Consider the following 11,082-nt stretch of genomic DNA (forward strand, 5'->3'; position numbering starts at 1 on the left):
ATTTAATGCTCATTAAATCAGAAAAGTTGCCTGCTGGCCACTGTTCTGAGCTTTGATCTCAACAAGATTTATCTTAGCCTTGAAGTGCAGCTATTGTGACCCAACAGATCCCTGTATTTGAAGTAGTCAAACAGCATTAACATGTCTCACTAACATAAACAATGTGCAAGCTCAGTGTGGCCAACACAGTTGAACAGTGGAGTGAGGCAAGTTCAACACAGCCTGTGATGGAGTATTTGGCTGCTTCCAGACGTCTATCAGTACAACTTCATTTGGCAGTTCATCATCTACAGAAAAAAAACATTCATACACAAAAAGTTTTTACAAATATCAAGAAGTGCAAACGAGGAAAATAACTCCAGTAAAGGCCAAATACTGTATCAGTGGGTTGTTAGGTAATTGTGTTTTCCATATAGCTTTCAATTTGTACCTCCAAAAAAGAAACCCTTGTATCTAAAACCTATTAAATGGCATTGAAAAATATAGGGGCTAAAAATCTGTCAAATTAGGCTATTAATTACTTATTAATTTAAATGCTGCTAATGCATATTTTTATCTTTACAATAACTCCTGTAATTATGATTGGAGTTTGGCTAACGTATGCGAAAATAGATTACAACAGGTTTATTAACAGCTTGCTTTGTCATACATACAACAGGTAGAAAGGCCCAGTGGCTATCTAAAGTCATTTTTAAGGATTAGTTAGAGGCTTATGGGTTACTCTACCTTTGAGCTACTGTTCAAATACTGCCACCTTGTGGTATTAGGTCGATTTGTATTATTTAGATGAAAAGGTTTCTCAGTCTCTCCCTACGCCATGATCATTTTGTTTCCTCCCCTGTGAAATTCTATATACATTTTTATTGTCACTGGTCATGAATCTGGTTATTTTTATATCTTTACTGTATGTTTTGTCTATAATACTAAAGTTATTTTAATTGGGAGGTCACAGGTGATGCATTCACTTAGGTTTGAGATAAATTGTAAATCTCTAAATAAATCCTTCCTTTTCCTGTGGTATTCCTGTTATTTTTCCACCTCGTTTACTTGGTATCAAAATGCGAAAAACATACAGTATAAATAAACAGTTTTATTTAAATGTCTCAGGGGATGATTGACATGCGCCTCAATGTTTCCCACCCACTTTTCAACCAATTAGGTCGAAGGGGCGGGCTTTCACGCTAATCTTTACAAAATGGCGACTGTTGTTGTTTTGCCGCAGGGTCAGTGAATAAATCCGCGTTTTATTTCATTAATTTTCAGCACTAATTTGCAGAAACACCACTAAAAACAAAAAACAAACAAAAAAAAGGCGCCCCAAGGGTTGGCTCCGCGTGGACTGAAATGAAAGGTAAAGAGCGGTCGCCGATTAAAAAACGCTCCCGGGCCTTGGACGATATTCGAGACAGGGGAGGATGCCACCCGACCAGCAAGAAAATGGGGGCTCTCTCCGTTTCTAGTGGGAGTAATAACGGAAATAGTTCGACCAAAAGCGACGGCGGCTCGACGAGAAGGAGTCTACTCGGTGAAAAGAGAGAGAGAGATTTCGACAGTCATAGCCGGACTGGAAATAATCACAGTTGTCAGTCTGCCGCCGCTAGCTCCGTCGGTAAAAACCACAACCTTAGCCTGACGCTGGATTTAGTCTCACCGAGGACCACTTCACGGGGGGAGCAGCGGGTTCAGCCGCCCAGCACCGAGAGTGAGTACAAAACCCTCAAAATAAGCGACCTCGGTACCCAGCTGAGCGATGAAGACATAGAGGATGGACTCTTTCATGAATTTAAAAAATTTGGAGATGTGAGCGTTAAGATAAGCCGTAGCAACGACGAGCGGATAGCGTTTGTGAATTTCAGGAAGCCGGAGGACGCCAGAGCTGCTAAGCACGCCAGGGGACGGTTGGTGCTGTACGACCGGCCGCTGAAAATTGAGGCAGTGTACATAAACAGGAGAAGAAGCCGCTCCCCTGTGGAGAGAGACTTGTATGGTGCAGCTCAAAGCCATAGACATTTACAGAGACCTCTCTCGCCCACGGGGCTTGGATACAGAGACTACCGGCTGCAGCAGCTGGCCTTGGGACGGCTCCCCCCTCCCCCACCGCCCCCTTTGCCCAGAGAACTGGAGCGAGACAGGGAGTTTGCCCTGTTTGAAGCCAGGGCACGTCCAGCTTTCATTGCAGAGCGGGCAGCTTTTCGTGAGGAGGATTTTATATCTCCAGAAGATGACCAAAGAGCCAATAGGACGTTGTTTTTAGGCAACCTGGACATAACTGTTACAGAGGCCGACCTGAGGAGAGCCTTTGACAGGTTTGGGGTCATTACAGAGGTGGACATTAAAAGACCCACCCGGGGACAAACCAGCACATATGGATTTCTGAAATTTGAGAACCTTGACATGGCTCACCGTGCTAAGCTTAGTATGTCTGGCAAAATAGTGGGCCGCAACCCCATAAAAATAGGCTATGGGAAAGCAACTCCCACCACACGCCTGTGGGTCGGTGGACTTGGACCCTGGGTTCCTTTAGCTGCCCTGGCAAGAGAGTTTGATCGTTTTGGCACCATAAGGACCATTGACTATAGAAAGGGGGATACCTGGGCCTATATTCAGTATGAAAGTTTGGATGCTGCACAGGCAGCATGCACACACATGAGGGGCTTCCCGCTGGGAGGTCCCGAGAGAAGACTTAGAGTGGACTTTGCTGACACTGAGCATCGTTACCAGCAGCAGTTCCTGCAGCCTCTCCCGATTCCACCTTTTGACATGGTGGCTGAGACATTTGTCCACCGGGCCACACCTGAACCACTGAGGGTCAGGGAACGGACTCCACCGCCGCTTCATTTCAGGGAGAGAGAGCTCTTTCCTGGAACTGAGTGGCCCAACGCGGCTATTCGTGAACGGGTACGTGCCTCACCTTTTGAGCCTCTGGAGCACTTGGAACGTGAGCGGCGGGCACGGGAGCCCTGGTCGTTGGAACGAGAGCTGCAGGGACGAGAACCTCTACGCAAGCGACGCGTAATGGAGGATGGACGTCATATAGACCACTCCCCTGACAGCACTGAGAGGACAGTACGGCGTAGGCGTGCTTCTCCAGATGGCAGTCCTGGAGGTAGCAGCAGAGACGGTGGTCGTTTCAGTGACTCAGAGCGCCCTATGCGCTGCGAGAGACCCTCCCCATCACGAGAACGTCACAGCAGTCTGGAAAGAAGTGGGGCTGAACGGAGACTCAAAAGCCAGAGCCTCTCTGATAAGGGACCTTCTAGCACCAGTATTTCAGCAGTTGGAGAGCGTAAACGTAAAGTAGGCGATGGTGGCAAAGGGCTAGCCAAGAGAGAACGTTCTGAGAGCAGTTCCAAGGGAGGCCAGCTGACCAAGCTGGATGGCACTAGACTCAGTTTGGCCTGGCATGGTATGCTGTTGCTGAAGAACAGCAACTTTCCAGCCAACATGCACCTGCTGGAGGGCGACCACAATGTAGCCAGTGACCTGCTTGTTGACGGCACAACCGGGAGGCAGGTGAGCGAGCTGAAGATCACCCAGCGTCTCCGTCTGGACCAGCCCAAGCTTGACGAGGTGTCCCGGCGCATCAAGGTGGCGGGTCCCGACGGCTACGCCATTCTGCTGGCAGTTCCTGGGACCACAGAGGATACATCGTCGTCTGACCCTGCAGCCTCAACTCAGCGGCCGCTTCGGAATCTGGTGTCCTACCTCAACCAAAAACAAGCAGCAGGAGTCATCAGCCTGCCCGTGGGAGGGAGCAGAGATAAAGACAACACGGGCGTTCTTCATGCTTTCCCTCCATGTGATTTCTCCCAGCAGTTCCTGGATTCCTCTGCCAAAGCTCTGGCTAAAAGCGAAGAGGACTATCTGGTCATGATTGTGGTTCGTGGAGCATCTTAAAAAATCAGAACACACTAAGTTCAAGTCATGTAAAAAAAATCTGTATGTCAGTAACTATTGCATGCTGTGTGTTCTGCATTATGGGGTACACTAGTATGGTTCTTGAGTGTTTGTATGTTGCCATGTAATCTACAAAAAGGACAAACAGTGCCCTTCTACAAAACTAAATGGGTGTGTGGTTTTGAAATTTTTTTTAAAGGGTGTATGAATTGCTCAGTCATAAACCTGCAGTAATTCAGTCAGAATACTGTTAAGCATGAGAAGCATTTGAGGAATAAATTTCCATTTCATTTAAGTAGGGATAAGTCATATAGAAAACATTCGGTTATTTGCCAGGTTAAAATCTTAGATATTGAGATATACCACAAGAAAAGGAAAAGAACAATTAGAAATGCAAGGAGTGGACACAATAATACTCCACTACAATAAAACGACAAACACTGGCCTCTCAAATTTCACTTTGAATCCACAGCTGCCCGACCCAGTGTTAACAAAAGCTGCAAATTACAAGCTTAACAAAGGTCATGTTTGTTTCTGGGCTATTATACTGTATTGCCTTAGATTGTACAGGGGTTTTGTTGTGTCTACCTCCTACACAGGTACTTAAATGAGGGGACTCAGAAGACATAATTTTTCAAAGCTTTGAATTACAGTGCAATAATATTTCTACTGTAATCACTTTTTGATGGATGGATACAAAGGTGAGCATGACCGTTTTGAATTTACGCTATGGTATGGTATGTCGGTAAAGGAGTAGTGAGTGATTTGGTACTGCAGTTTCAAAGCTAATCTCTTTGGAGAAAGAACCCCGTTAACATTTAGATGGTCAAAACATTTTGCACAACTCTTCTCAAGTGCAAAACACTCCACTTACCGAAGGTTTTTGGCTATCTTGCTTTCATCACGGAACGCCCTGATGGCAGCAAGATTGATTAAAAATTTGGTGAATGAAGAGTGGTGTGTAGAAGAAGAGTTGTGGTATGTGTTCTAATTCTGACGGGCTTGCATTGAAGCTCACACTGGTCCCTGAGTGCCCTCTCAAAGTTGGAAAATATTTTGAAGGTCTCTAGATAAGAAGTGTCTAGAAAAGGCTCATACATTTCAGTTACCTACGTTGTCAGCTGTGTTTGAAAAATTATCTTCAGGTTCATGGTTTGGATTTGAGTGTATTTATATTGTGTTCCTCAGTATTGGAACACCAAATTGCAAGATAGACAATGAACTCGGTGTGTGTCCAGTCCACTGGTAAAACTAAATTGTCATGTCAACTCTGTCGAATGCTTAATACTAACAGATGTGAGATTTTTGCCCAGGGAACACCACATAACACAAAAGCGCATAGCATAGTAAAGCAAATACTAACATGTTTCTCATATTTTTTACTTCATATTTTATTTTGTGCATCCCTACCTTTAGAAATGGTGGTGTAATGTGATCTATGAAAAAAAACTACACTAGTAATGGATAAAAAGCTTAGAGAAGTTTGTGTTGATTTTTGACAGTCTGATTCATTATTGCTCTCAAACCAGTAGGTCCTCCAAGAACAATATTCAGTATAATTAAAATGTTGGTACAAAGTAACAAAAACATGCTGTTTGTTCAGTAACTAGGTCTGTTTAATTTTAAAGTTTTAGCAGTATCTTAGCAGTTAATGTTGGAATTTCAATTTTAGAGGTCTAAATTTGACAATGTTTTATCATGACAGCCAACATATTCCAAAGGCCTACTTACCGTATTTTCTTTTGCCATTGTATGTTTGTCATGCAATAGTAATCCACCCCAAATTATAATTTGCAGAGTTTGGTTTAATATGTATTGAAAAAAATTAATATGTGGGGAAAGTTGTTATGTGTCAACATCACACCCACTGCAACGTTGGACTCCCGAGGAGACGAGCGCAGAGCTGAAAACCTCTGCAGGGAAGGCAACCTAGTGTTTGTGAGTCCTCACTGATGAGGCAGCTTTTAAGTTGTGTAGCCCATCTGCACCTGTGATGACTTCTGTTTTAAATGGAAAATTGAGCAATGTACACTTTGATGTCATGGGAAAGGAAAATCCATAGAGCCCATGCGAAGCTGTTCACATACCTGAAAGTGCATTTGGGCACTTAATGTGACCGATTATCAATAAATTGTTCATTTGAAGGGAAACATGTTTCTTCGATGGAAGTGAATTGAAGAAACAAGCTGCCATACCTTATTGTGTTTCGAAGGAGTTGTCACTTGAAATTTTGTTTCTGCACACGAAAAGGGAGACAATTTGCAATTTTAGCACCAGCGAAGAGAGACCTCTGTTTCGTGTGAGGATCGCTGTTTGCTTACAGGCCTGTTCTGAGCTCATAAGTTGCTCGTCATAAATTACTCCCTCCCCCATGATCCAATATAATACCCTCAACTGTTCCTGTTGGCACGTGAACACCTGATCAGGATCGAGGAGCCTCCGCATCCCTTGTTTACAGCCAGAGTCCCGGTTTGCAGTGTGAAACAGTGGCAGATGCAGAGAGCCGTGCAGTTTGGGAGGTGAGGCCTGGACCAAACAGCAGCACGTGCCAGTATCCTGTTGTTTTTCCTGCTCATTACTCTAAAGGTGTCATGTGCATTGTTCCTGGTTGTGAGTAGGAGCTGAGGAAATTCCATCACCTGCCGTCACACACTCCACTCGAGAGATTGTGGGTGACACCACTTTGAAATTTCCATAGCATCTACAGTTCAAGCTATCTCGCTGCAGAGGCCAAGCTGAACCACTGGGCTCTTTTGTCTTTATTATACTTTGCCCAGTTATGATTTGATTTGACATTATGTGTGGCTCAGGGAAGAGGATTGGCCCAACCTCAGCTAGGAATATTGTTTGCCCCCATCTTTGTGTTCGCCTCTGATTGAACCTTCTCCGATGAGACGAGTGAAGAAGTGTGTTTGCTGTGCTGAAGCTGTTCTGTTGTCACCTGAGGTCTGCTGCAGCATGGAAATTAAACAAGAACAGGCCAGATTGTTTACCCTTTTTTACACCGCTGGAAGGAATCCACACTGCGGACCCCCCCTCCCCGAAATTCTTCTAGGAGACCTTTTTATTTTGCCTATCTCCTTTTATAAGTTTAAGGCCATTTTACACAGGAGAGAAAGTTTTCTGTTTCCTCCCACCATCCATTTTAGTCATATTAATGTGAAAACAAATTCTGTTCTGTGCTGAGAAGGACCCCTTACTTCGCTAGAGAAACATTGCCATCTTGAGGACCATGGAGCACCTGCTTTCCTCTCTCACAGCCAACTACCTGATAAATCACACTCACGCACAAAAGACACCGAGGACAGAGCTGGTATCACTGTGTGACTGCTGTATAGAATGGCACGATGATGAGTAAGAGAACAATTGCTGCTTGCCAGGTCTGTATCGGTGGCTTAGGCAGCAGTGGTAAGTACAAAGTGTCAACACCACATTTTACTGCAACATGCAAAATGGCACGCTCTGGTTTCAATCCAAAGTAATTACCGAGGTAATTTCCACTGATGGCAGTTTAAATCTCAGACCCTAGTGTGAGATAATCGGGACATTTACTGCCCACAACAACATTTTCCATATAGGGCTGTTTTGATCACCACCAACAAAACTATGATAGGTATACTCCAACAGTGAACTCCTAATTTTGATACATTTTTTGATAATAGTCATGTAGAGGCTCTAGTTAAAATGAGACGTGTTCACATACATTACGAAATTGTTGTTATGTAAAAAGTTGAAGTACTTAGAGAGAAAAGACAAAATTTGGTGAGCTTTTAAAGCAAGACTACTGCAGTTGTTGAACCCCCAGTCTAGATTCGATATATATAACACAATACTGCACATTTGTTTTTTTTGCAGCCTCATTAGAAATGTAAATGTAATTCCCACCATTCACTTTGATGAAGATTTATTGTGTCATTGATGCAAAAAATAGCCAGAAACTAGAGGCGAGGTTAACATTATGCGGTCTGTGAGGAAACTGTGGTGTAGTTTCAGTTATAAAGGCTTAATTGAGCAATGAACAGGCTCAAGCCAGTGTCTTTTCTTTTAAGACTCACAATTATGTGGAACAACATTGGTAAGACACTCCTGGTCATAGATGATGTTACAGATCATGCTAAAAGAAACCTTTATTAGAATATTTCTTGTTAAAGCCAAAAGCATTATCATCACTTACCGGTCAGAGAAGTTTAATTTAAAGGAATTATAATTACAGAAGAAAATGGCTTGTGGTGCAAAAGGGTGTTTTGCATTAGGAAAATACAGGCCACAGATTAACCTGTAGTTAATGAAATGGAGAATATTAATGTGAGAGTTAAAGGAGACCTACTCCAGGACCCTTTACATACACCACACACCACCAGTTAGCAATCAAAATATACCATGTGAAAATAAACGAAATCAATCCGTGGCTGATACTTGACCTTTTAATCTGGCAGCCGACACCTCACTGATACCAGTCGACCTTTTACTCTGCTCCCTGTGCATTCACGCTGTATGAGCAGCTACATGTGCTTTTTGTCATACTGCTACAGTTGATGTTATCTGACCGATGAATGCAGAGACATGCAACTAAATATTCTCTCTTAGACATCAATGTCTCAATGAGGTCTGACTCATCAAACACTACTGGAGCAGCAATACGATGCTCGGTGAGGTGTTCAAAAATCAGATATATCCAATTTAAGGGAAAAAATTTTTTAGAAATTCAGATATCAGAAACTGATATTTATCATTTTACAGGCTGGACCCAGGTTAGATTTTGTCTTTATACACAGTTGTAAGGAAAAGGTCCATGAAGTTCTTCTTTAAAATATGCTGATTGTAGTCAGAATGTCACCAGGCTTTTAAATAATGACTATTACCTATAATTCTTAAGATACTGTATTACAAGTTTGTGCCAGTGTTGGTAAGACACTTAACTTTTTGCAAATGTAAACTGGTGGACACTATGGCAACATACAACTTTCTCAGTTCAACACATCTCATGTTATATTTGCTTATGCATTCCTGTGAGAAGATCATCTGATTTACTGGTTGTAAGCTATAAAATCCAGAAATCTGTCAATTAAAATTTCACACTTGATTTATGTTGTCCATGCTCACTGCAGTGCAGTTCACGGTAGTATGAAGAAATAAGTTGGATATTGTGACATTGCCAATCAGCATTTCAATTTCTCAAAACAAGTATTCATTTGCAATAACAACATTTTCCAGCTCTCACATTCAAAGCACTGAAACTGTTGTTAGTGACCATTTAACACTGTAAGATGCTGTCAAGATTAAAACATGTTTGCATGTCTCCTATACAGAGCTCCACCGGACAGCAGTTGGTGAATCACTTTGTTTCCAGGCCACCGATGAACACACCATCGGGTCTCATCTCCTGTAAGTAACATGTAAGTTTGCTTTGACTGACAGTATTAAATGAAAAAGTGTGTAACACTTTAAAGTGTATACTTTTAGAGAAATAATTGTAACAAGCCTTTGCTGAGTCTACTTTTAAACCCAAGATGACAATGAATGCAATAATATACACAAATGATTTTGTTTGTTCAGATTAGTATGTCTAAATGAAATGTCAATAAAATATGTTAAATTAATTGCAACTTGTGGGTGTTATTTTGCATAGAGATATAAGTTGGTCTCGTATCAGTGCGTTTATTACTTTGAGTCGTCTGAATCACACAAGAACGGACTGAGTCACACGTCAGTTTATTTCAGCCGAGTGTGGACTGTTACATGGCTTAAAAATGAACTCTAAGGACTTGGAACAGGATATCTATGATTGGTTAAGCATATTTTCTAAACTCGATCAGTTAACAAATCCAGGAGCAAGAGTAGTGACAGAACAGTGCTTCACCTATAAATGCATTTGCTGCAACAAGAACATAAGATCAAACGCCATCAAACAGAACTCAGTTCCTTAACAGTGGTGTTTGAGACATTACCAAAGAGACATAAAAAATATTACAAGATATTGCTTAACATACAGTTCCTTGAAAGATCCAGATAACTAACAAGTACAATAATCCCAAACTAAATCTACTTTTAAAGCATCAAATACTTTCCATAAAAGATTTATTATGGTACAAAATATTCCGTGGCCCTAAATCACAAAAGCATACTGGTGGTGAATGCAACTCGTGAGCCAAAAGAGCTTTTGTGCATGACTGTCGTTATTGAAACAATACAAAGAGCCTTGCTCAGTATTGTGAAAGTGAGTTGAGGGGGAATAATTTGGTGCTAATTGAGACAACATTCTTAGAGTAGATGCCTTCCTCTGCCACAAGAGGGCAGCGTAATAAAACACATGTCCATCTCCGGATTCTGGGCCGAGCTCAGTCAAGACTTGGAAATGACTGCATAATGGATGGTCACAGTGGTTTAATTTATTCACACTGAAAATATTTTCACCATTAATAAGCTTCAAGTTGTAGCTTTCTAATGTGTCTTTGGCTGACATCACAGGAAGTTAGTAAAGATACAATACAGTACCTTGTAAGGCAGACAGTGGTGAAAAACAAGGAATCCACTTAAAAACACAAAAACCCATATATATATATATATATATATATATATATATATATATATACACACACACACACACACACACACACACACACACACACACACATATATATAGATATATATAGATAGATAGATATAAAAAGATAAATCACCCAATAGACTCCGATGTATAAACACAATAAAATTATAAGTTGCATTGCCATTAATTGGCTGCCTGCAGGCATTGTAAAGGCTGGGCAACAGTCAGTTTGGGGCACCGAGCATATATATGGGCAACATCAGCAAAACATCTTTGTAACACAGTTGGTCAGAGATTTGAAGATATACAAGGTTGATAAAATGACATTTAGTCAGAAAACCTTGTTTAGCTGTTTACTGGAGCTCATCAGCTCCATTGCCCCTCGTTCCAGCTGTGATCAAAATATTCCGGAAGCATTTTTTGCTACAGTTAAAATTATTGTGCGTGCAAGCGCGCTGTAAAAAAAAAATCTTTCTGTGTGCACTTGCATAGAACAGCTCTCAAGCGATGAGCTAGGCATGAGCGTTTTCTTAGCAGAAGGTGCTGCCAAGTAAAAGATAATGTCACTAAGCCATTTAGATGTGTAATATCATTATTGACCCACAGAAGGAGAAAGGCAGTTTCTAGTTGCAGTATTT

At 41.8% G+C, this 11,082-nt stretch overlaps 1 protein-coding gene across 1 annotated transcript; it reads left to right on the forward strand.

Annotated features, from left to right (window-relative positions):
- The first annotated feature begins 1,203 nt into the window (after nt 1-1,203).
- On the forward strand, nt 1,204-9,441 carry rbm15 (RNA binding motif protein 15). The gene has a single exon (XM_040152654.1). The coding sequence runs from the start codon at nt 1,345-1,347 to the stop codon at nt 3,895-3,897; it is 2,553 nt and encodes an 850-aa protein (XP_040008588.1). The 5' UTR covers nt 1,204-1,344; the 3' UTR covers nt 3,898-9,441.
- The last annotated feature ends 1,641 nt before the right edge of the window (nt 9,442-11,082 follow it).

This window comes from Xiphias gladius, chromosome 18 (assembly GCF_016859285.1).
Source record: "Xiphias gladius isolate SHS-SW01 ecotype Sanya breed wild chromosome 18, ASM1685928v1, whole genome shotgun sequence".
In the NCBI taxonomy this organism is placed as follows: Eukaryota; Metazoa; Chordata; class Actinopteri; order Istiophoriformes; family Xiphiidae; genus Xiphias; species Xiphias gladius.

Bases quoted from the DNA above. Each gene is read 5' to 3' on its own strand.
- rbm15 (XM_040152654.1), top strand. From the start codon at position 1,345: ATGAAAGGTAAAGAGCGGTCGCCGATTAAAAAACGCTCCCGGGCCTTG.